The sequence below is a fragment of the Salmo salar genome, chromosome 11 (genome assembly GCF_965601325.2).
Source record: "Salmo salar chromosome 11, fSalSal1, whole genome shotgun sequence".
Taxonomy (NCBI): Eukaryota; Metazoa; Chordata; class Actinopteri; order Salmoniformes; family Salmonidae; genus Salmo; species Salmo salar.
The window spans coordinates 19,675,194-19,702,374 of record NC_138301.1 but is presented as its reverse complement, the minus strand read 5'-3'; the positions used below and the strand labels follow the sequence as shown (position 1 = coordinate 19,702,374).

At 41.7% G+C, this 27,181-nt stretch overlaps 1 protein-coding gene across 5 annotated transcripts in view; it reads left to right on the top strand.

The window, feature by feature from the left end:
• Positions 1-337: 337 nt before the first annotated feature.
• LOC106562169 (transcriptional enhancer factor TEF-1) overlaps positions 338-27,181 on the top strand; it is a 56,756-nt gene continuing 29,912 nt past the window's right edge. For all 5 annotated transcript variants that reach the window (XM_045689135.2, XM_045689132.2, XM_045689133.2 and 2 more), the window contains exons 1-3: positions 338-563; positions 983-1,109; positions 22,358-22,610. In XM_045689135.2, the coding sequence (XP_045545091.1) occupies positions 22,409-22,610 (202 nt within the window). In that variant the 5' untranslated portion in view covers positions 338-563; positions 983-1,109; positions 22,358-22,408. The remainder of the gene's footprint in view (positions 564-982; positions 1,110-22,357; positions 22,611-27,181) is intronic.

Here is a 27,181-nt window from a genome sequence, read left to right as displayed (position 1 = left end):
CTACTGAAGTATGAGATGCGGGTGACAGTTTCTAAACGTGCTCCATTTCATGTCCCAGCTGTGGAAGTGTCAAATAAAAATGCCAGTGTTGTATTCACATCTGATATTTATCAAGCAACAACATTTCAAATGACTGATATGGTTGTGATGAAGGTATCATACTTGTACTTTTATTCAGCTTTGTTGAGGTAGATGATTACAATAGAATGAACTAACTCCACAAAGAAATTCCCTCTTCTTTCTCCCACCAATTTGAATCCGACGTGTCCTGTGAGGTCATTCTGCTTGTTTTGTCCCTCCTTTCTAGGGCTGTTCGGTTCGGGATGACGCCACCTTTGCTCCGCCCCAATGCAAACTCGCTCTTCGCGTTCATTTCATTCCTGTTCTCATTCCGAGCATTCTTCGCATCTCTGTCCGTGCGCTGTCGATTCACGTACACATATCCGGCTGGCCCAGAAACACAACAATAACTTTACACAGTTTACAAAAAATATAATATCCCACGTTAGACAAACAAAGGGGGACGAATTGTATTACAAATAACAATAACGGAGGTGTTTGAGGTAAGTTTCAATGTAGTTAATGATATGCAAAATGGTTGCAGACTAACACTGTTATGATGAAGTTGCGCCTTTCATTAGAAATAAGAAGTATTGTATGGTATTAGAATGAGTGGGCATATTTTAACATTACAATAAAAGTGTGTCGGTGAGATTTTAGGTTGCCGTTTCTTGTCGCTGTTGCAACAGGGTGCTTTCACTTTGTCCACTCAGTGTTGTATTCGACTGACACGAAAATCTTTGACATTTTTCACATTTTTGTAAAGAAGCCCGACCATACGCCCTATTATATCGCAGTAAGTCCAGTGCATGAACCTCAAACTCCTAACAGGATTCCGGATACGATTGGACGTACATTATTTTATGAATGACAATTTTGGACAAGATGACGGATCAAAATGTTGCTGTTTTCTTCTCCTTAGTTGGCTCACCCGGGAGTTGGAGATTTCAGTGGAACATTTTCGGAGCAGTGCAAAAACATTCTGCTGAAAGACTTGTTGCTCCAACACCTTTGGTCGTGTATTTTATCCATCGTCCCTTGAAGTCACTGTAAGTATATTTTTTGTTATTTTATCGGGTTTAGGCTACAGAAATTCCATCAAATTCTTCGCATTCCATTTTCCATATGAGGAATTGATTCAACAGATCATAGGCAAGATCCATCAATGTTGCCGAATTGATTAGATGTGTCTTTTAAGATAATAACTTTTGATCATCTCTGACAGTAGAATATTATGGCCTACATTTAAACACATATTGGCCTACATTTAAACACATATTGACCTACATTTAAACACATATTGCCCATGTGCCCTCAGTGTAGGATAGTGGGCCGGGCAACATACTTTTAGAGAATATAATTGATAAAGCACAATCTGTTGCATTTACAAAATAATCTGAAAATGTTATTACATAATTTTGGTGTTCTAGAGATAGTGGAGGAAAACATTTGATATCTGTTTGGATTCAAAGCCAGGTTTTTCTTGGCTTTCGGACACTGTTGAAACGTTGCAAAAAAGAACAAGAGAAAAGACCATTGCTACCCAGTTCTTATTTGCAACTCCCTTTGTCTGTTTAGTTTTTAAACAATTGGTAATTCAATATAGATTTTAACTATTTCAAAAATAAATTCTTACAAGTAGGTGAATGTGGGCTCTGAGCTATGTTAATGTCTGCTTCATTGCTCTGTTCGATCCTTGTTTTCCATATCCGCCTTTTTTCGGCATACATTGTTTCCTGCTCAGCTAAAATCTGAAAAAGTCACAGGGACTGGGGTTGCATTATGTAGCCAAAGCCACTTCTATGTGTTACAAAGTTTCATCGCATCTGAAGAAACCGTGTGATCCGATGCCTATTAAATATAGGCCTATAACGTTAGTCCGTTAATCTCAGGAAAATCTTGATCAAGGTTAAGATTATGGAGCTTTCTATTCTTTTAGAATTTCGTAATATACATTCATTACCAATAGGTTACACAGATGCTCAGCTGTTGCTATTTTAAAGATGAATTTGTTGCGGGAAACTTTGCACTGCCTTTTATTGTAGGCTATGTTGATGTAGTGGTTTGCGCTGATGCTATTGCAGAGCTTTGAAACATATGAATATTAATAGGTTATCTAGCCAGACTGCCCTCACTTGAACCAAATTCTAAACGTCATCAAAGTCACAACATCAGATACAATTCCAATATAGGCTGTCTGATATTTAAGCAAATATATTTTATAGAGTAGGCCTATGTAATTATTGTGTAATTAACTTATAGTGTTGTTTATAGTATCTAAAAGAATGTAAACCTTTCAATTATAACTGTATATGCTTGTTGGTAAATATAGAAGGTGAAATGTCTTGGTTATTTCGATGCATGGTGATATACACTTCATTCGTAACTAAATAAACCTAATTGTATGAGGGTATTCTTTGGCTGTGCAAGTTCTCTGCTATGGAGTGGAATTCAGCTCTTAATACAAGTTAGGGTTAACCCTAACCCTATTGTGTGATTGGGGAAAAACCTCTTTCTTGCAGTTAATTATCATCTTATATTTCAGTTTGTCTCCCTTGAAAATAGGGGCCAGCAAGATACAATGTGTTATTGGTTGATTCCTCTAACTATGCTATTATAATTTACTACATTAAATAGGTTGACTTCTATCAGACTCCTGATATGTCATGATGTTGAGAAGTAAACCTGCTTGCTGTAGGTGGGAAATCAGGACCAGCAATAGATGCTTTGTTTTCTGCTTATGCAACAAGTGGACCTGTTGGACACTAGCCTGCATGGCATTTTCAAGTGCAAGAATTGTACATTGTCTTTGCTTGACTCCATGTGTTTTTGCTTTTGAAAGTGGGCTTATGAATTCCAATTTTACCAGATGATATCAGTTGAACCCCAAGTGTGTGTGAAGTTAAGAATTATTATAATTATCTGGAATTTCTCTTTTTCAAAAGTAATACCATCTAAACTTATGTTGAAACCCAATCACATAAACATATAAGATTAATAAAAAAGAACAAGTCAATGTACATTATGGAAATATGTTACAGAGGCATTCAATAATGTATATCAGCTGTATTGCATGTATTTTGAACTTGGCATTTAACACAGATAGACTGTAGCCTACTAAGCCCTCCCCCCCATTTCTGAACATAAGCTTCGCATAGTTTTTTGTTATAACATCATTTAGCCCCAATGACTCATCATACAGGTACAGTGGAAGTCAGAAGTTTACATACACCTTAGCCAAATACATTTAAACTCAGTTTTTCACAATTCCTGACATTTAATCCTAATAAAAATTCCCTGTCTTAGGTCACTTTATTTTAAGAATGTGAAATGTCAGAATAATAGTAGAGAGAATGATTTATTTCAGCCTTTATTTTTTTCATCACATTCCCAGTGGGTCAGAAGTTTACATACACTCAATTTGTATTTGGTAGCATTGCCTTTAAATTGTTTAACTTGGGTCAAACTTTTTGGGTAGCCTTTCAAAAGCTTCCCACAATAAGTTGGGTGAATTTTGGGCCATTTCTCCTGACAGAGTTGGTGTAACTGAGTCAGGCTTGTAGGCCTCCTTGCTCGCACACACTTTTTCAGTTCTGCCCACAAATTATCTATGGAATTGAGGTCAGGGCTTTGTGATGTCCATTCCAATACCTTGACTTTGTTGTCCTTAAGCCATTTTGCCACAACTTTGGAAGTATACTTGGGGTCATTGTCCATTTGGAAGACCCATTTGCGACCAAGCTTTAACTTCCTGACTGACGTCTTGAGATGTTGCTTCGATATATCCACATAATTTTCCTGCCCCATGATGCCATCTATTTTGTGAAGTGCACCAGTCCCTCCTGCAGCAAAGCACCTCCACAACATGATGCTGCCACAGTTGGGATGGTGTTCTTCGGCTTGCAAGCGTCCCCCTTTTTCCTCAGAACACAACGATGGTCATTTTGGCCAAACAGTTACATTTTTGTTTCATCAGACCAGAGGACATTTCTCCAAAAAGTACGATCTTAGTCCCCATGTGCAGTTGCAAACCGTAGTCTGGCTTTTTTTATGGTGGTTTTGGAGCAGTGGCTTCTTCCTTGTTGCGAGGCCTTTCAGGATATTTCGACATAGGACTCGTTTTACTGTGGATATAGATACTTTTGTGCCTGTTTCCTCCAGCATCTTCACAAGGTCCTTTACTGTTGTTCTGTGATTGATTTGCACTTTTCGCACCAAAGTACGTTAATCTCTAGGAGACTGAACGCGTCTCCTTCCTGAACGGTATGGCGGCTGCGTGGTCCCATGGTGTTTATACTTGCATACCATTGTTTGTTACAGATGAATGTGGTACCTTCAGGCGTTTGGAAATTGCTCCCAAGGATGAACCAAAACCAAGGGTACCAAAATATTTCTGCTGTATTGAAGGTCCCCAAGGACACAGTGGTCTCCATCATTCTTAAATGGAACACGTTTCGAACAACCAAGACTCTTCCTAGAGCTGGCCGCCCGGCCGAACTGAGCAATTGGGGGAGAAGGGCCTTGGTCAGGGAGGTTAACCAAGAAACTGTTGGTTACTCTGACAGAGCTCTAGAGTTCCTCAGTGGAGATGGGAGAACCTTCCAGAAGGACAACCATCTCTGCAGCACTCCACTGATCAGGCCTTTATGGTAGTGTGACCAGGCGGAAGCCACTCCTCAGTAAAAGGCACGTGACAGCCTTCTTGGAGTTTGCCACAAGACACCTAAAAAGACTCTTTCAGACCATGAGAAACAAGATTCTTTAGTCTGATGAAACCAAAATTGAACTCTTTGGCCTGAATGCCAAACGTCACGTCTGGAGGAAACCTGACACTATCCCTACGGTGAAGCATGGTGGTGGCAGCATAATACTGTGTGGATGTTTATCAGCGGTATGGACTGGGAGACTAGTCAGGATCGAGGCAAAGATGAACGGAGCAAAGTACAGAGAGATCCTTGATGAAAACCTGCTCCAGAGCGCTCAGGACCTCAGACTGGGTCGAAGGTTCACCTTCAAACAGGACAATGACCCTAAGCACACAGCCAAGACAATGCAGGAGTGGCTTCATTTGCACACACTGTATACAGATTTTATATTGTGTTACTGAGTGTACGTTTGTTTATCTCATGTGTAACTCTGTGTTGTAGTTTTTTTGTTGCACTGCTTTGCTTTATCTTGACCAGGTCACAGTTGTAAATGAGAGCTTGTTCTCATTTGGCCTACCTGGTTAAATAAAGGTGATTTATTTTTTATTTTTTCAAATTCTCTGAATGTCCTTGAGTGGCCCAGACAGAGCTCGGACATGAACCTGATCGAACATCTCTGGAGAGATCTGAAAATAGCTGTTCAGCAATGCTCCCTGTCCAACCTGACAGAGCTTGAGAGGATCTGCAGAGAATGGGAGAAACTCCCCAAATACAGGTTTGCCAAGCTTGTAGCGTCATATCCAAGAAGACTCGAGGCTGTAATCGCTGCCAAAGGCGCTTCAACAAAGTACAGAGTAAATGGTCTGAATACTTATGTAAATTTGATATTTCCGTTTTTTTGTTTCAATAAATTAGTAAAAAATAATGAAAACCTGTTTTTGCTTTGTCGTTATGGGGTATTGTGTGTAGATTGATGAGGGGAAAAACAATTTAATCAATTTTAGAATAAGGTTGTAATGTAACAAAATGTGGAAAAAGTCAAGAGGTCTGAATACTATCCGATTGTACGGTATATAATTAATTTATCATTTAAAAAATGGATGTAGCAACTAAGGATTCTAGCTTTAAAACATGCTAAAAACATGTCAGTTTTTGAACCTCAACATGCAGTAGTTGTACACAGACCACCTCTCTCTGAATACACATGCCTTTTTATAGATCCCACCCCTGCAATGTTTTGGCTAAGAATGTAAGTCTCAGGGCCGGGAAAAGAAGAATATAGTCTTTCACTTGTGAAATGTGGAGAGAATATGTGCATTGCTGAGGCATTGAGTGGATTGGATTACTTCTGGGAGCAGAGAGAGACCCATTGTCTTTCCTGTTGTCAAGACTGAATGTGTGCGAGGCTGTTGAGCTGCTGAGTGCAAACAAGCCCGTTCTCATTGACATCTGCTTGGGTCATTTTCTGCACCTGTATGAAAAAATGCAAATATCAACATTTGCTCTAGCTTGTACTGCTCTGAGATTTCATGCCAACGACCATTAGTCAACTTGTGGTTCTGCGTCCTGGCCAGGCCATTGTTATGTCAGCAACAGGCTGTACTGGCTTTGGCACCATATGGCTCTTGTATGCTTCCGATAAACTATCTGTTCCCTTACCTTAACAATAGCGTTTAATATGCTTCATATTTTATTCACCAGCTGTTGTAGGACAGTGTGTGTGTGAGTTATTGTAGGTGAGCGCATGTGTGTGTATGTGTATTTGTGCACATACGTGATTTCGTCTTACCATGAAATTCCTGGCCTGGAATTGTACTTCAAGGTTTACTAAGCATAAATGTTGAAGCGAACAACAAATACATTCATAGTTTTGTAAACAAGTTCACCTAGTCAAGGCATCAGTAGGTATGACTGAACCACACATGGGCCTTACCACATCATTTACAATCAGACAGCTGGTTTTTCCCTCTGTGGTCATGGGTCATTGTGAAGATGTAAACTGTAGTGGGATACAGCCCAAAGCAAACAGGCACGTCCTGTCATTTTAATATACTACTAAGTCATCATTTCCTATTAAAATCCATCTGCAGTCAAAACTAATTAAGAGTTATCATAGGAAAAAAGAATGCCATGGAAACCGTTGGATCTTTGAGTGTGTTGGTTTTGTGCAGGGGGATTGTACTTGGGCTGGTGCCACATATCAAGTTTTCCTTCACAATGCCATTTTATGTATTTATTTATTAGTAAAGGTTGGCATGGAAGAAATGTTATTTTCTTCAGAAAATCTATTCTTGTTCGATCCTCTTACATTTGTTACATTCTTTAAGAAATGGAAACAGCTGTTAGGAATAAAGGCCTAAACATATCAAAAGCACAGTTAGGAATACCCAACAAATATTTTATATTCCTGTATGCTAACAGTCTGAGAAATGCCTTGTGGGAATCTGAACGGCACAAAGCATATCTTTATCTAATCAAGGGAAGAATTGATGAAATGAAAGGATGCTGCTTTTGTCATAGCTACACAAAACAAGAGGAGTAGGGCGAGTAAAAAAGATGTGATCTGTAATTTAATCTGGACACAGGGTCGTTAATTGTGTAATTACATCCAGACATTTAGCAGGGGAGGGACTCATCATCACATCATTGTGTCTGTGATCGGATAGCATGCTTCGCTAAAACACACTACCGTACTGCTGGGTTCCAGTCACTCTGCACCCTGAGGTAAACACTGTTCTAGAAAGAGAATTTTGCAGTATGGTCTGGTGCTCAACAGTTTCACTAAGGCCTCAGAGAGGCCAATGTAGAGTGCCACCAAAAAGGGAAAGCTGCCTCAAAGCCACTGACGTCATCTAAGTAAATCTGCTTCAGGACTGCAGTCATAAAATGACTGCCAGCTAGAGTGCACTTTGGCCTTGTCAACCACCTTTGCAAGGCGTAATTCACTTTTTCTCCATATGTATAATTATGGCAAACAGCTTTTGTATTCATTTGTTTGTCCCGCTTTGTCTGTTGGTATATTGACCTTTACCTCATCATATGTTAATTTTCAAAAGGGCCAAAGCACTTTCTCTCTAGATAAGTCAAAGAGTCAATGAAACCTTAAAAAACTAAGTTGTAGAGCATTATACTGCCATACTGTTGCAGGAAATCTGGGGAAAATAAGAAGGGAAGAGAAACATCAAATGTAAGAGCTTTCCTCATCTTTAGAAGTCATACAGTAAAGAAACCACTGTTTCAGCACTTTACAATTATAGTCTCATAATTCGTACCATATGTCAGCCTCAGTCAGTTTCTCAGGAAAGCAAATAATGTTGATACAAATTCTGTCTTAATCACGTCTTATTAAACTGTAATGATTTGGAAGTTATTGGGAAATTGTTATAAGTACCTTCCCTACTTTCACATTCTCTTAACTCTTCTTTTTTGCATGGGAAAAGTCATTTAAACGAGCTACCACATGACCAGACACACATGAGAAGCAATATCTAATCCATGAATCATTAGATGAGTCAGTTCCTGAAACCACATAAACCTTCAAGCTCTTGGCCACAGTCGAAATCAGGAAATCCAGGCTTCAATAACTTCCTTTCCCAGTGCAGGCTATGCTAGTGGTTTAGTGCCCACTAGCAATAGGAAGATGTACGCCTGTGGAACAAAGGCCCTCAGTCACTTCATTTACTGAAACTGTTTATAATTTGTGGTCTGTATTCAAATGTGGGCTGTCCAGGCTCTTTGGCACCGTATTCCCCAGTCCTCTCTTGTAATAAATCCCTACAAGGCCTTTCATTAATGGCTGCTGTATTGTTATCATGGCCGACAGAGATCAGGCAGGCTCGCTCTGCCCTGAAGCTGTCCTGGATTCAGCCGAGGCACAGATAGACTTTGGGTGAGCTCCCAACATTAGTATGCACTCTGTGCCCAGTGAATGAGTTTGAACTGTAGCCCGAAGCACAGCATTCATAGGTTTCTTTACGGCTTAGATCTATGTGTATGTAAATACTTCTGTAAGCATGTTTGGCTGGGAAAGCTGGGATACATTGGCCTAATATGATTGCACCTCATAAACAGTTTAATTGCTCCGTCTGAGGACCACACATATTGCTTTGATCCATTTTTGCGTTGATGCTGGATGTGGCTATGGACTACAGCATGTTGAGACATTCCTTGCATTTATTGAAAATGTTGTCTCAAAATGTTCTGACAAAGTTGTGTTTTGGTGTCGTTTTGCCCTGACAAATACATTATTTTACAAGGTAAGTATTTCAATAGAGTTCCCCGCCTTACATTTTGGGCTTCAAATAGGGAAATAATCATTGTCAATGTGAAACTTAGTTTCTTTCAATAGTTCAATGGTTTTTTGTTTGTGTATACTGCTTGCTTAATTGGAAAAGCTCATGAAATGAATTAAAGCTTTGTGCTGAAGTTGGATGAAAAATTCAGTTGAGTAAATCAGAGTTTGAGAAAACCTTGAGTGAGGTTTGAGCTTTTGTTTGACACTGGCACTGGCAGATTTATATGGTATTTGTTTCATACAGTGACTCAATATGTACTTAACTAAGTCGGGTCAACAAGGAATTTTCTCCATCAAATTACCTTGGAGCTTCATGGGGACGATGTGTCACATCTGGCCAAGCTTTCCTTTAAGTACCAATAAACTGGACCGCGTCCGCCACACAATGAACAGCAAACAAAATAGTTTCTAGAAAATTCCATTTTACCTTTCTGCCGGTAGCACCTTGGTAGTAGGGGCTGGTTTATGGCAGATGGAGGCCCAAACAGACATCCTTCCTGAGATGGAGGCATCTGTGATGGTGAGTGTGGTGTGGAGGAGCTGGATGCAGATGGTGGTCTTCATGCTCATCACTGATTTGTTTTTTCATGCTTATCCACAGTGTCCTGACTGAGCCTGCGCCCAGCCTGAAGCCTCCAGACTGCTCTGCTCTCATAACTGTCAGGGGATCCTTTATCTGCCGGACGTTTATTTACAGCTTTAATTTCCTGCGCTTTATGCGCTCCCCCTTCTCTCCTCACTAGTGTGACGTGACCATGTGCAGACGTTGGAATGCCCTGCATATTTTTGACAAACAGAAGTTTATTGCGTCGAATGCATTGATTCCCAACATTGTTGCGGTTGGATGGCATGTTTTTATGTCATGGATTTGTAGTTCATAATTTCTGACTTGAAGAATATATCATGGGCACATTTTTTAGCAGATCATTTGCTAATTTTCTGAATAGACATCTACAGTAAAAGACTGATGGAAACTGGTCCCCTGAATTCCCACTCTATCTGATGTGATGCCCAGGTATAGAAGGTGCTACTTGATTCTGATACGTCGTGAGGCAGGTGGGGACTGGTAGAGCTTCTTTGACAGCGCCTGTAAATCAATCCCATTCTCTACCGAGTAGAGATTGATCCCCGAGCGGCTGGCCCGTTGGTCGGGCGCTGGGCGGCAGGCTCCAGACCTCACATTTGAGTGGGATATTATCAGACAGATTCACTGCACCCAAGCCTGCTGGTTTAAAGAGGCATGAAATAAACGCTTGGCCGTTGCCAATAACAGAGGGAGCATTACCGAGCTACTCTACTGAACCTTTTGCTCTCTGCATTGGGAGATTGGTATTGAAAACCTTGTTCATTCATTTATCAGCACTCCATACCCAGCAGATTTATTCATGAAACCTGGAGAAAAATCCAATACTACGTAGATCAATCGGTTTGTCCCTGTGTACGGCTAGTCATTCTTGTGTTCCCCTGCACACCTTGTCATTTTCCTCTCCTTAAAGAGGCTACAGCAGAACAAATATCGTGCCTGTTTCAGAAAGAATAGATGTCTAACAGAAGAAGCCTCTTATTTCTATGTTCTGTCACGCCCTGACCTTAGAGAGCCTTTTTATTTCTCTATGTGGTTAGGTCAGGGTGTGATTTGGGTGGGCATTCTAGTTTTCTATTTATTTGTTTGCCGGGTATGGTTCCCAATCAGAGGCAGCTGTCTATCGTTGTCTCTGATTGGGGATCATACTTAGGCAGCCTTTTTCCCACCTTAGTTTGTGGGATCTTGTTTTTGTATAGTTGCTGTGTAGCCTGCAGAACTTTACGTTCGTTTTGTATTTTGTTGTTTTGTCTGTGTTTATTTTAAATAAAAGTAAAATGTTCGCCTACCACGCTGCACCTTGGTCCAATCTTTACGACGAGCGTAATATGTTGCTAGGTGTGTTCATCTAAGAAATGTAAAGACAAGCTTTCTGAATGTTTGAATTGTTTCATTTCATGAATGTTCTATTACCTTATATCTGAAGGTCCATACCGTACTACAGAAAGGGTTTTTGCTCGTCATTCTTGATACATGCCATTCCAGTTACAATGAACATGTTTTGATGAAGCAAACTGTAAATGGAATCTCAGTAATGTCCCATCATGGTAATATGCATAATTGGATATTTTCTGTTCCAAACATGAGGGCTTTGGCATACATTCAACATTACTGAAATAATTAGCCGAAGCCCATGGTACGCCTTTAAAACTCACAGCGACCATTGAGTTTTGTAATGACATGGTAATTATAGTTCTCCACAGTGCAGGCTTAACTACTAGGGGTCATTATGGGGTGCGCAAAAGCCATTCACAGTATCATTATTGCACCCTCTGAGATAACAGCACAAAAGGACTCCACATGGAAAATTACATTTGAGACCTCTCATCTGCTATTTCATTACCCAGGTCTGTATGATCGGTGAAATGGGTTCTTTTAATTTAAGGAGCTGGATTCCAACTTAGCGTGAACGAGAGTGGTTTATGTAATCTGCCGATAAGTGTCATCTCCCATAATGCCATGTCACAACTATGGCCCAACCCTTGCCGTTTGCGTTCACTTGTTGCCCGCTTTCGTCCTTATCTTGCTAATAAGACCATTTCCATGGTTCTGACCTTGGTGTGATAGGAGTATGCAATTATCTGTTAAGGTCGCAAGTGTTTCTACAGGTGACATTCCTACCTCTCTCTTTGGCCGGGATAATTAGTGTTCAGATTCTCAGACACTAGGAGACCAGCTCAATAGGAAACCTCACAGTCCCCATGGACCTCTCACATCTCAGGACAGTAATGGCTCTAGAGTACCTCTGTGGAGATGGGAGAACCTTCCACCATCTGATTGATGCCACATGGTGTTGAAGACCTAGCATCTGGGGACAGAGATGGAGAGATGGAATCTGGGCGTATTTAGTTTTGAGCATGAATTCTGTGATGCAGTCACTCAATCCATGTTTCAGAAGTATTTAACACGAAAATAATGTATTTACTAATTCCTAACATCTTTTAGCTCTCTATTTATCACATTATTACCTTCAAATCAAATTTGAATGGTCACATGCACCAAATACAACAGGTGTAGTAGACTTTACAGTGAAAAGCTTACTTATGAGCCCATTCCCAACAATGCAGAGTTAAAAAGTAAAAGAACCTTCTAACAGCATCAGTAATGGCTGTTCTAACTTGTGGACCTGGTGGCTACTGGAGGTTTGGTGATAAACAAGGTGTAACATGGTGTCCTGGGGATATGTGGAGTCTATGAACACCAGTAACAGGAATAAACAAGGAGATGGGTCTGTTCCATGACAGCCTGTGTGATGAGGTGATAATGATTCCCACTACCACAGAGTCTTCTGCAGGAATAGAAGAACCCGGACCCACTCATCAAGGAGTGAGCAGACACAACAAAATATGCACACTCTCACACAGATGTGTGCCATATAAATGTGAAGGGTCGGTGGAGGTTGAAAAGGGGTTATTTTTAGGTCAGCTTAATTGAATAGACATTTTATGATTGTAGTTTGTAGAAATCCTTTTGAATTGATGCAAGAACCTTAATCATATTCCTTGGCAATAACCTTATTCACAAGAAGCTTGTTTTAAAACATATGGGTTGGAATGTACTCAGCATAGTTGTATCGTAAATGAAATGTCAAACCAAGCCATTTAGGGTTTGGCTTGGGAGTTTACTAGGGTTACAAAGACATTGGAATCAGAGTGCATAAAATATTAGGAACACCTGCTTTTTCCATGACATAAACTGACCAGGTGAATCCAGGTAAAAGCTATGATCGCTTATTGATGTCACTTGTTAAATCCACTTCATGAAGGGGAGGAGACAGGTTAAAACATTATTTTATAGTCTTGAGACAATTGAGACATGGATTGTGTATGTGTGCCAATCAGAGGGTGAATGGATAGACAAAATATTTAAGTTCCTTTGTACGTGGTATGGTAGTAGGTGCCAGCTGCATCGGCTTGTGTCAAGAACTGCAACGCTGCTGGGTTTTTCACGCTCAACAGTTTCCCGCGTGTATCAAGAATGGTCCACCACCCAAAGGACATCCAATCAACTTTACCCAACTGTGGGAAGCATTGGAGTCAACATGCCCTGACAACTCAATATTAGGAAGGTGTTCCTAATGTTTTCTATACTCAGTGTAGATGTTTATTATCTGTCCAAAAGTAATATTGTTGTAGTTGTATTGTCATTCCTAAGGAAAAGCAGGACACATGAAAACTTTCAATTATGCGAAGAATGTCTCCCTCTTCTGAATGTTGTACATTTGACAATCTCAAACTTTGTTCTGTAGTGGTGTCCTTTCTTTAGGGAAATCTCTTTCCTCCATCTTTTCCAATGACCTTGAGAGAGCGTGACACGTAAAAAGTGAAATTCGATGATTGTCAACATCTTTAGAATTGTCCATCCTATATTACTAGTGCAGCGAGCCCAGTCTTTGTATCTTTGGATAGCGCTATCGCCTTTGGAGTTCCAGTAAGGGAGTTTTTGGCAAGCACCCAGATTAGACAGTTCACTTCTCTAGGGACTTAACATATCAATCATGATATAGTTTGTGTCATGTTTTATTACAGAATAGGGTTTACAAAACCCGGTATTTCCCGTCAAAACCGGAAGTGTCATTCAAAAGCATTATAAAGCATATCTGGGTTTGATTGGAGCTTTGGTCAGCATGAAAATTCAAACCTGATGCTACCTGAGCCTGATGAGAAATATATTAAGTACATTTTATGAGCCCTACATTAACGACATTTAATGAGCCCAAGCCCCAAAAAGCCCAAATGCCGTTATCCAAACATACAGTGCCTTCGGAAAGTATTCATACTCCTTGACCTTTTTCCACATTTTGTTACATTACAGCCTTATTCTAAAATGTATTTAAAAAAAATTCTCATCAATTTACACACAATACCCAATAATGACAAAGCCAAAACAGGTTTTTAGAAATGTTTGCACATTTATTACAAATAAAAAACAGAATTGCCTTATTTACTTAAGTATTCAGACTCTTTGCTATGAGACTCGAAATCGAGCTTTGGTGCATCCTGTTTCAATTGATCATTCTTGAGATGTTTCTACAACTTGATTATAGTCCACCTGTGGTAAATTCAATTGATTGGACATGATATATAGTCCCACATTTGACAGTGGATGTCAGAGCAAAAACCAAGCCATGAGATCAAAGGAATTGTCCGTAGGGTGCCAAGACAGGATTGTATAGAGGCACAGGTCTGGGGAAGGGTACCAAAACATTTCTGCAGCATTGAAGGTCCCCAAGAACACAGTGGCCTCCATCATTCTTAAATGGAAGACGTTTGGAACCATCAAGACTCTTCCTAGAGCTGGCCGCTTGGCCAAACTGAGCAATCGGGGGAAAAGGGTCTTGTTCAGGGAGGTGACCAAGAACCCGATGGTCACTCTGACAGAGCTCTAGAGTACCTCTGTGGAGATGGGAGAACCTTCCAAAATCTCTGCAGCAGTGCACCAATCAGGCCTTTATGGTAGAGTGGCCAGACGGAAGCCACTCCTCAGTAAAAGGCACATGACAGCCCACTTGGAGTTTGCCAAAAGGCACCTAAAGACTTTCAGACCATGAGAAACAAGATTCTCTGGTCTGATAAAACCAAGATTGAACTCCTTTGGTCTGAATGCCAAACGTCACATCTGGAGGAAACCTGGCACGGTCCCTACGGTGAAGCATGCTGGTGGCAGAATCATGCTGTGGGGATGTTTTTCAGCGACAGGGACTGGGAGACTAGTTCGGATCGAGGCAAAGATGAACGGAGCTAAGTACAGAGAGATCTTTGATGAAAACCTGCTCCAGAGCTCTCAGGACCTCAGACTGGGGTGAAGGTTCACCTTCCAACAGGACAACAACCCTAAGCACACAGCCAAGACAACGCAGGAGATGAATGTCTCTGAATGTCCTTGAGTGTCACAACCAGAGCCGGAATTAAACTTGATCGAACCTGACCGATCACTGGAGAGACCTGAAAATAGCTGTGCAGCAACGCTCCCCATCCAACCTGACAGAGCTTAAGAGGATCTACAGAGAAGAATGGGAGAAACTCCCCAAATATTGGTGTGCCAAGCTTGTAGTGTCATACCCAAGAAGACTCGAGGCTGTAATCGCTGCCAAAGGTACTTCAACAAAGTTCTGAGTAAAGGGTCTGAATACTTATGTAAATGTATATTTCAGTTTTCTACTTTTTATAAATCAGCAACATTTCTAAAAACCTGTTTTTGCTTTGCCATTATGGGGTATTGTGTGTAGACTGATGAGGGAAAAAAACTATTTTATCATTTTTAGAATAAGGCTGTAACCTAACAAAATGGGGGAAAAAGTCAAGTGATCTGAATACTTTCCGAAGGCACTGTATATGATATAAACTACTGCACATTACTCAAGACAGAAAAACATAAAAGCCCATAGATGTAGCTAGCTATATGCTCTCTTAGGTAAATAAATGAAACTAGCTCCAGTAGGCTAATCGTTTTTAATTCGAACTGTATTACTGTACTGTATTGTTTTATACTGTATTATATGGATTGGAATTACACACATCGTTCAAACCATGATAAAGCAAAGGAGAACATGCGATTCTGGTGCAGTACATGTGGCCTACAAAGTTACAAGTATAGGCTAGCGAATTTGATTTGAATTTCGAAATATAATGGTGCCTATTTTTCAAAGTAGTAGGCTGATGCATATATACCTTTCATAATATTTCCCCTAATGTTATTAGCCTACCTCCTCTTTCTCTCTCTATTGTTGCTTCATTCATTCCTCACTTTTAACAGTTAAATGAAATAAGTTTTGTTGTCCTTACCTTCATCATTCTAATGACACCCATGAATAATATAGGACTAGAATTAGATGCAGAGAAGGCTTTCACTTATCTTCACGAAGATTGAATGGTTATGGGTCTGAATAAATAACTGCTATAGCCTACCGCCATCGCTCGTTCGCTCTTCCTTCAAACTACCCGTGACTTCTATTGGATGCTGTATCTAACATTCAGCAAAAAAGAGCTTGTGTCCTTCTTCGAATAGTCTATTGGTATAAGAAATGCTAAAAGAATTCTGTCCAGCAAGCTATTCTAGTGTAGATTTTCTTCCATGGGACTCCAAGCGCTAAGCAGTGTTTTTTAAGGAGAGGCCAGCGGAGCACAGGTGCTTGCGTATTGCTCAAGAGACAGAGGCTATAAGTTAGAAGCTTATTAGGCATAACCCATCATTAATTAGCTAAATATAAAGCTAATATTGCATTGAATGTATTACCTGAAAGAGGTAGTAGGCTAGGATATTTATATATAGGGCTATATATCAATGTAGAACAGGATTATATATTTGGGATACAATTTGAATGGAATAGATGGAGAGAGACAGAAGGCGAGAGAGTGCTTGCGCGTACACTGATTTAAAGCAACGATATTCGAGTGATAGGCTTTTTTTAAGCTCTGCAGCTGCAATAAAAAAAATTAGAATCTTTACAATTGAAAAAACAAGCTGACCCCCGAAAGCCAGATGGAGATGGGTAAATTAGACGTGCATTCGGTCTTTATATTACTGTAACATAGACTATGCTGCAGCAAATGTAGGCCTACCTGTTACCATGATGAGTTACCATGATGAGATGATAGGTCTACATGCATTGTGAACTGCGCTCCATATTGAGATGGGCTGTCTGCCCCCACCCTCAACGTTGATTCATCATGCAGAGGCCGTAGAGAAGCAAGATTTAGACCTCACATTTCATTTAACAGTTCCATTTCACGCCATGCTGTTCATATAAATCATTTATTATAATTTACCGGTTTCTCTTAGTTATTCATCCCGGGAAAAGGGAGTGGTTTTGGGCGGTAAATCCCGAGAAATCTCAGTAACCGGGTTCCCATCATTCAACCGTATCACTCAACTCTCTGAGGTATAAGTTGTAATTTTCTTTGTTTATGCATGTTGATAAATTGATTTTTGCCCTGATTCGCTCTATCACTCTCTTGCTTTCTCACTTTCTTTTTTCTATCATTCTCTCTCTCTCGCTCTCTTTCTCTCTCCCTCTTTCTCTCACTCTCTCCCTCTTTCTCTCTCTCTCTCTCTCTCCGTCTCCCTCCTTTCTTTCTCTCTCGCTCTCTCTTTCTCTCACTGTCTCTCTCTCTCCCTCTTTATCTCTCTTGTGTAATAATGGATGAGACACATCAGTGCCTTATCATCCAACCAGAACAGATACCAGAAATCCTGCCATCAAACAACAGCCACGTGGTGTATCCTGTTAAGCTTCCATCGTTTTTTTTTACAGTTCCAAATCCCCAATCCTGGAACTCTTGGTGTGCCTGTGTGTGTGTGTGTGTGTGTGTGTGTGTGTGTGTGTGTGTGTGTGTGTGTGTGTGTGTGTGTGTGTGTGTGTGTGTGTGTGTGTGTGTGTGTGTGTGTGTGTGTGTGTGTGTGTGTGTGGATGTCTGTGAGTTGTGAAAGAGGTGTGTAGGGGCACATCCTGGCTGAAATGATTTGGGAGACTTTTCAGAGAGGGGTACAGCCTCAGGAGAACCTGTGAACACACACACAGATACAATGAACACAACCTTTTGGTGAGGAAAGCTATTGAACTCCACTATGATATTATAAGCATATTAATAAAACATTATATAAACATGGGCCTGGCTTATGACCGTGCCACTGAGGTTTAAAAGCATAGAATTTGCCATCCACAGTGTTAGGCCCTTAGAGAAGGGAAATCCTCATTTCCAATTTTATGTTAGAGTAGACACGATGCAAGAAATCATCCATTGTATGTGAAGAGGATTACAGGAATATGTGTGAGGAGAAAGTACACGCTTTGAGTACACGCTGTTGTTTCATCATTGCTTCGATTTTTGGGAATTAAATGTAACAAATCAATTTAAAGTGGTCGCATTATAGTCATCACATACTTTTCATGTGGGGTTTTGTTGATGTCTTGTGTTCTTGTCCATTAGTCTTGTCATTATGATGACTGGAACAGTTGGGTTTAGTTGAGTTGGGAATTTGATTAGAGTTTTACAGAAATATTTCCAGACATTCAATTAACTATAATGACTCACAAAAGCCACAATGCTCTTTACCTGCTGAAGGTTGCAGGTGTTCGTATTGTTTCATCATTTTTGTACTATTACGCAGAAATATATGAATGGAGCCAGATTGAGAAGCTCCCATCTACCATACAGTTCCGTTATTACAGCCAACTGCATTTTTATGAAGCATCTTTCTGCTTTGTAGGCATGCTGTAGGGCAGCTAATGCAATGTTGCTCTGCCGGTCTAGCTCCATCATTTTATTGAAAAGTGTGCAGCAAACACCTGCTTATAGTCCATCGTTAGTGCACACCAGATGAAATGATCATGTTTGTTGGTGGGCTATTTTGTTTTGAGTGATGTACGATCGAGAGAAAGCGCCTCTCCCTGGGTGGGAATGGGATTTGTCTGTAGCCTATGGTGTCCTTGTTCTGGGTATGTCTGAAATGCTTCCCCTGCTTTGAGAGCGAGGTGTAGCGACAGCAGCCCAGCCACAGTATATTGTTGCATGACTAATCTCTGTCTCCCATCTGCCACTGGGGCCTGGACAAACATCACCACTTCAGCATCATCTGGAGACATATTGCACTAATCACAACACTCGTCTCTCTCCCGGTCCAAACACACAGCCAGCTCAGCATAGCATACCTGTTATGGCTAAAGCACCCAGGCACATTCTCCTATGAGTGTATTTATACATAAGGCTGTGTAACATAGACTAAATATTAGAGACACACTCGTTTGATTGCTGTAAAAAGTTCTTAACAGCACAGTAACTCTGTTAGGTTACTATGCTCTTGGCCTGGTGTGCATTTAGATTTGGCTCAGTTCAGCTACATGTTGTATTGGTGAATTTCTTTCCCTTGCCTTTCATTACTCAAGTCTATAGGGGACAGCAATGATTTATGTTAGTCATGTAAATGTTTTAGGGATGAAAAGCCGAAGTCTTGGGAGTCAGCAAATCCTCCATTCTCTCCTATCAAGAGAAGTGTTTTATTTTCTGTTTGCAAACATGCCCCCTGCGTTTGTTTCTCCATTAAGACAGCTGAGTGACCATAGTTTAGAGGATGTTCATTAGAAGAATGGTCAAGGTGTTCTATGATATTCGTCTTGTGTTTAAAGCAAACTTTCAGCAAACAATGTCTACTGCTATGCTCTAATGATGATCTCACTCTGTTCAAAACAGGAAGAACGACTCACTTGTCAACGTCGAGAGATCAACGAAACACAGGGTTATCAGTAATTGAAACATAAAGAAATACACATCAAACTCTGGCTAATTGACTTCATATTTCCTCAGAATGCTCAAGGAGGTGATCACCCGCTTGGACCCAGAATTCATCTGGTTGTAGAGGTGTCTCCTGAGACATGCTCCTTATGAAATAGTGACATAGTGACAGGGGTCAGTTATTTAGGGTGATATATCACTGAGATAAATGACTGCAGAGTGACTTCAGCCATGCCCGGTGATTAAGCTGTTTTAACTCAATAGATTTATCTGTTGTTCTCTAACACTTGTTCAGGTTAATAGACTACAGCGTGCTAATGACAGTGTTAGGGTAAAGTCATTCATTCAGGGGACATACTGTAGAGTGCTTCTGGCTGTGGTGTCTTGGTGGGAAATAACACCCTTGACAATGTATTGTTCTATTGAATTTACTTTGGCGAATGGTGGCAATAAACGTATACCAGTAACAAGAGAAATGTGTAGTTATCACCAAAGAATTATGCGGACATTGATTATATCACATTGTAACTGCCACTAAGTACATGCATTTGTAAAGAGCATTGACTTACTGTAGATCTGTCAGCTGTACGATGTGGGTGCTTCTACTGGCCAAGAGAGGTACTCCTGAGCCCCTTTGCTGCCTCAGTCTTTTAAACTCTTTGTGATTACATGGCATGGAGTGTGTACTGCTGTTTCCCCCCTCAGAGTAATCTTACAGCAGCTGCGGATGCACACCATCCTCAGCAATGGATGGAGGAGAGAGAAAATACTTATTTATATTGGTTATATTAACAAAATTAATTAAGAGTACCACTTAAAAGGAATGAATTAGCCTACCAGGTTCTATTATACCATTTCAATGTTATGTATTACCCCTCCACCCCTACCCCTCCATCTTTATACCCCAAATATTTTCTGCTCTATTCTTTTCATGTAGCAGTATGATAGGCCAAGGATTTCTGCTGCCCTTCCCTAGTGGTAAATGCTAGTCGTGGTTGAGAGCTCAGTTTTTGTTTTGTTGTTGGACGGGGGTGGGGTGGTGGATTCAATAATTCATTGCACGCTTCAGTGTAACAGTATTCATTTCCTGGTGTGGCGCGTCAGGGGAAACCACCTGTAGAAGAGCGGGGAAACATCAGCCCATTGTGGGATGAACATGGCCATGAGCTCACTAAACACCCCTCCAAATGTCAGTGTTGTTTCCCTCTTTTTGTCCAGACACTCACGTTAGCTCTCGCTCTTTCTCGCTCTCTCTCGCTCTCACTTTTCTCTCTCTCTCTTTTCTCTCTCTCTCTCTCGCTCTCTCTCACTCTTTCTTGCTCTTTTCTCTCTCTCTATAAATATTCTTCTCTCTCTCTCTCTGAATGGTGAACCCCTGGAAAGAGCATTCACAGCCATTTAACTTGTTGAAGAAGTAAAGAAAAAATCTTGCTTGAGATCAAGTATTAAAATCATGACCGTGCTGGAAGTGATTACCGGTGTAGTTTATTATTCAGTCTGGGTGGGGGGAGCAAGGCTGGAGAAAAAGCCCAAGCCATTTAGTGGTCGAAATGGGCGGTTTTTCCCCTCCCTCATCAGTCTGTGAGTAAGTTCTGCAGTGTCAGCAGTCAGCTCACAAAAACGGAATTCAGTAAACGCTCCCTCCGCTCTCTGGGAGTTTTTTTTCCTCCCAAACAGCTTGCTCCCATCCCCCCTCACGAACCGACATTCTAGAAGAAACATATGCTGCTAGTCCCACTTCACAACAGCTTGTGCTGCTTGAATAGAATCTTGCCTAGAGAGGGAGCGGTCGTCTGGAAGGGGAGAGGAGGATAGGGCGAGAGATGGTGGACCGAGAGGGGAGGATAGGGAGGGAGACTGGGTAGTGGGATGGATGGGGGGGTGCTAGAGTGAAGCGATACAAAAACATCCACGGAATGAACTCCCCAGTTGTGATTTTCACCGTTAAAATACAACTCAGCATGATTGTCTACAGCAATACATTAGAACCTACATTGCTTTTATGAGTCACTTTGTGGGCAATAGTTTTGATTGAGGAGAGATGGACACTTTGAGTTTAGGTACTTTTCTGCCTCTAATTCAATCAAATTTCAATCAAATGTATTTATAAAGCCCTCCTTACATCAGCTGATGTCACAAAGTGCTGTACAGAAACCCAGCCTAAAACCCCAAACAGCAAGCAATGCAGGTGTAGGAGCACTTAATGTTAAATGTGATTTCCTCCTTCTTTGCTTACAATCTAGCAGTTTGAATTCGTTTTTAATGGGGATCTAATTCAGAGCAGGTTGTTTACACAGCATAAATGCAAAAAAAAAAAATGAGGAACCTCACAATGGAATTTTCTATGTTAAGGGAATTCACAATGAGGAAAACAGACTCTTTCCTTGAACAAAGAGGACAGGGGATATTCTTTCAGTTTGAAATTTAAAGTGGTACAGATATGGTTGCGTCCTTTCTTGAGTGGGCTTCTCTATTTATTTTTTACAGTTCTCCTACATGAATTTCATCCAGATTTAACAGTCTATTTGACAGTCCTGACAGCTGGTATAAAAAGGCTTCACCTGCTCCTGTGCAGGAAATACCAGGTGCGCTGGATGTGTTTCAGGGTTATGCTCTCATTATATATTTTATATCTGCAGTCTTGCATTTTTATTTGCCTGCTTATCTATTTTGGAAAGTAAAGGAGGTGAATCTACTACAACAAGCTAAAAATGTATCCTGTGATGAAGTAGCTACATGTGACCTCCATCACACATATTTGTTTTAAATGGGAGCTAACATTAAGTATTTTCAATAGTACCATTTAAAATGTCGTACAAAAACTAGTATAAAGCAACGTTTCAGTCCCTTCCATGGCAACTAGTAAAACTGTACCACAGTCATCCTAACATCATAGGTAGATAGCAAGGCCAAGAATCCTCTCCTGTTTGGCTCACCACACTATTGACCAGTGGCCATGAGCAGTGTGTTGTCGTCTTGGAGGCAGATGTCTGTGCTGTGGAGAGTGACGGATGGCTTGTGTTTGTTTATTTGGGAATTCCAGATCTCTCCCTACAGTGCTCCAGGCTTCGGCTTGGAGATCCCAAGCTCCACCATGGACCCCAGCAGCTGGAGCGGCAGCGAGAGCCCTGCCGAGGACATGGAGAGGATGAGCGACTCGGCAGACAAGCCACTGGACAATGACGCCGAGGGGGTGTGGAGCCCCGACATCGAGCAGAGCTTTCAGGAGGCGCTGGCCATCTATCCCCCCTGTGGGCGCAGGAAGATCATTCTATCTGACGAGGGAAAGATGTACGGTGAGTACATGGGGTCAGGGATGTGGGTTGGTACATGGGGTCAGGGATGTGGGTTGGTACATGGGGTCAGGGATGTGGGTTGGTACATGGGGTTAGGGATGTGGGTTGGTACATGGGGTTAGGGATGTGGGTTAGTACATGGGGTCAGGGATGTGGGTTGGTACATGGGGTCAGGGATGTGGGTTGGTACATGGGGTTAGGGATGTGGGTTGGTACATGGGGTTAGGGATGTGGGTTGGTACATGGGAGGAAGAGCGAGGATACCCTCCTTTGTAATTATACATGACTATTTTTTACATACATTTTTTAAGATGTTAGTCACAACATTTCACTTTTAAAACCAATTGCATATCATCATTACACACTCAAATAATCTTGGTATGGGACCTTAAAAAGTGCTCAAAGTGACTGAGGAAGATTTTCAGAGAGATTCAGTGTGGATAAAAGGGACAGCACAAGTGAAACAATAGACTGGAAGTGAAAATGTCAATCAGGAATTCATTTGTGGGACTTGCAGGCCTCCCTGGCTGAGGCCATACATTAATGTCCCTTCTCTGCAGAAGTAGGAGTCTATAAGTAAAGCAGCATTAACTATTAGTCAGGGGCAGATGGTACTGCGGCTGCCACCAGCTGTGTCCCCCCTCCCCCATCCATGGCTGGGTGATGTCATGGAAAGAGGGAATATTTTCTTTCTGCAGTGTTGGACTCTCTCACAGCCTGTCAGTGTCAAGTGAAAGCAGAAAGCCCCTCGGGGTGTTAGTTTGCAGCTGTCATGTGACCCCTCCGGCCAAACCAAATGTAAAGTCTAGGAGTGGCAGCGAAGCCCCCTCAGCTGCCGGTACAAAGAGGCTTCAGACCACATGACCAACCAGCTCACCACCCCAGCACCACCTCCTCTCTCCTACAAGCAGAATGGGAGTGCCAAAGAAACTCACTCACACTCCCCTTGCTCAGGATTAGAGCATAACAAATAGGTTTGCCTAGCAAGTTTTAAATGATTAACGCTAAGGACAAGACTCACTGGTGCAGACTGGACATGCCAGTCTAATTTTTGGTTGGACGCATTCTTCTCTCCGATAAGAGATCAAATTAGGTGAAATAAAAGTTACGTTTGGAGGAGAGATTTAACACCTTACTGAATGTAGTTTGTTTAATGGCCACCATCAGACATTTATATTTTAGCTCAGGTACTTCTACCATTTCAAATTCCACAAAACAGCATTTCACATAACACAGCATGTTTTGTGTCAAATGCAAACCTTGGGAGAATTGATAGACCTTTGCTGGCTCTGCTGATGCATAAAGAATATGATAATAGCTGATTCAAGGTTATTCATTTACATGAAAATGCATTGTCTGGAGCTCTGTTTGTTTTCAGTGCTGTGTAAAGGGAAGTGCCATGCAGAGTGGTGTTTACAGCTATTCCGTCAGTGGTTGTGTTATTGGGGGTATTGAATGTACCTTGACCTGCCTGAGATCGGGGGGATTGAGCAAAGGTCAACCATGCCAGATGTGCTGGGTATCCGGTTGCATATATACTCACCAGCACAATCCACTATCTCCCCGGACTGGCCTTTCACTGTTCCCCGAGCCAGAGCTGTCAGCCACCCACAGTGAAATATTTTGACGGAAATATACACTCAGTTGCCAGTTTATTAGGTACGCAACTTTGTTCACAGAAATGGTTCGATCCTACAGACATGGCCGTGGCTTGCTATATAAAGCAGGCAGACAGGCATCAAGGCATTCAGTTACTGTTTGATTGAACGTTAGAATGGGCAAAAAAACTAGTGACCTAAGCGACTTGCCTGGTGTCAACAGTACAGGCTGGTGGTAGTGGTGTACTGGTGTGGGGAATGTTTTCCTGGCACACGTTAGGTCCCTTGATACCAATTGAGCAACGATTGAACACCACAGCATGTCATGCCCCAAAGAAGTCAGGCTGTTCTGGAGGCAACTTGCGTAGGTGTGTAAATCTAGTGGGATGATCCTTCTTGTATTGAAATAATGCTTCAAGTACCACTGAAGTTTATCAAGGGATGTGTTAATGGACAATGTATTATGTGAGTAACACTCTTCATTTTCATGCTGCATAATTCAATTGCTTTTCTGCAGCACAATGGCCAATGGATCCAAAGATGTGAAGACAACAAGCTTACATGCTGCACATGAAAGCGCTATAGAAGGTTGTTTGTTGTGCCTTGGAAATAGACTGGGTCGAGTGCCAGTGTTCAGCTGTGTGAAAGAGCTTTTGAAAGACAGTGTGTAGAGGAAGATTTGTTTTTGTTTTTTCAGGGGGCTAGGGAGGAGGGGGGGCGTGGTCTTCTTTCAGTGCCTAACTAACACAAAGTTTGGTGGGACTGTGAGGCGGGCGGGCGGGGAGGGGAGCAGATTGGAACTGGTCTCAGTGTTTTAGTGGGCTTTTTCTGGGGGCAAGGCTAGCTGTTCTGTTCAGCCCGGCAGCTGTTGCTGGGTCCTAGTGCCAAACCCATCATAGCGTGAACTGTGACCCCACTCATACTCACTGAGCCATTAAGAGGACTGTAGCACTTCCCAGTATGGAAAATAGGCTGCCTTTTTACTGGGACTGTTTTGATGTTTAAAAACCTGGGTATAGTGTTTGTTTACATATAATAACTGTGTAATTAAGGAAATAGTAAGAAACATCAAACATCTTACCTTCAATCAATTTTACCAAAATAATTTCACTCAAATGTTATTGTTTTATTAAGAAATAATATTTGCACAAAAATGTAAATAATGATGAAATATTGAAATTGTATTATTATTAGAAGAAGAATGCCAACTTGAGGGTAGTTGTGTTGTACACTGTGGAGAGATGCAGCTCTCAATGAGGCAATGTTGTCTCACAGGAGACCCTGTGTCTGGCTGGAGAGCCAAGAGGAATCTCACAACCCAGCCTCTTCATCTCCCTCAGGAATCTCACACCTTCCTTCCTTTCTCACCAATCATGAATTGTTGGGATATCTGTATGATGCCGGTGTCATTCTTTAAAAAACAGAGAACAAAGGGGATATCTCTAGAGGTAGCCCCTGTGAAAGCAGATTTACCAGCAAGAGCCTCATCTTTAGACATACCGACCTGTTGCATTTCCCCTAGAAAAACTGAAGCGTTTTGTTTACGATGTTAGATATGTGTCTGTTTTTCCCTGCATGCTACAGATTTCCATTAGTGAGGTGCTCTAGCTCACAGGGTAACACTTCAGAATGCCACCAGAGATGATGAGAAAGCCATGAAGTGGTCTTCAGTGCTGATGGAGGGCATTGATTGGTCTGAAATGCCACAGTGATTTGTGTTTTAAGAGGGCGAGCCGGGCCCTGCTAACCATAGAACATCTCCCCTCACACAGCCTTGTAATCCTGGTCCACAGGGTTGTGTCCTGATGGACAGACAGACAGACAGACAGACAGACAGACAGACAGACAGACAGACAGACAGACAGACAGACAGACAGACAGACAGACAGACAGACAGACAGACCCTCTCATGGCATCTGTGACAGGTGGGGGGTGGAGACGCAGGTATTTTGGTGATGAGAGACCCTGGGGATAGTACTGGGTACCGTGCATAAACTCATCACAAGAGGAACCGTCCTGAGTGCCCTTAAGCCCTTTGGTACCCCCGGGCCGAGTGCAGTTAATTAGCAACAGTCTCTATAGCAACTGCCTCTTGGTTCAAAACAATGTCTAATTTCGGCTTCTTAGCCTATCGTGGCGGTTTTTACCTGAAGAGCTTTCTGGTGCCCTGAGTCTCATCGGGGCTGGCGCCGTGCCCAGCCTCAGAGGTTAATTGTGACTGGGGTGAACAACAGCACAGCTGCATGGTAGGCAGAGCCTGGCCCTGGGCTGGCTGATGAGAGGATCATGAAAGCCCAGTGAGAAAGTGGCTGTGGCCCCAAGCCCCTAACACTGCTGCTTACATAATTCACCTGCTGTGCAAACCTCTATTTAACTCAGCCCAGAAATAAGGTTGACGCATGAAATGACATGCCCCACATTATGAATGTATTCACTGTATATTTGCATTTACGCGCTTGCCTTGCATGACAAGTGAGTGAATATTTCCCATTTTACTGCTGGCAAAGAAAATCTGAATTCATTCATTTTTCCCAGGTGTTGCCTATAGGGACATTTCTTGTATTTTACACCCATCACTTTCAAAGGATGGCTGTATCTAATTTTTGTGTTCCATAGCAGAGCTGTTTAACTCCTCTGGTGTGTGTGTGTGTTACATACCACAGCAACTGATTCCACTTTACATCAATGTAGACAAAGCACTGGCACAGCTATCATAAACCAGTCTAAATATCACAATATGTTTGTGTTGGAGCAGTGAAGCCGTGGTAACAGTAATGATTATGATGTGTGAAACGACCATCTGTCTGGGGAGCTCAGAGGTGCTCTGCTCTCGGAGGCTGTCTGATTGAGCCCTATCTGACCCTGGTCAGTCACCACACTGCATCTGTTGAGTTTAGAGGTGGAAAATGTTACGGCTTTCTGTCATTTCAACTTGATGACTAAGGTACAGGTAAGACGGGGCTTTACATACGA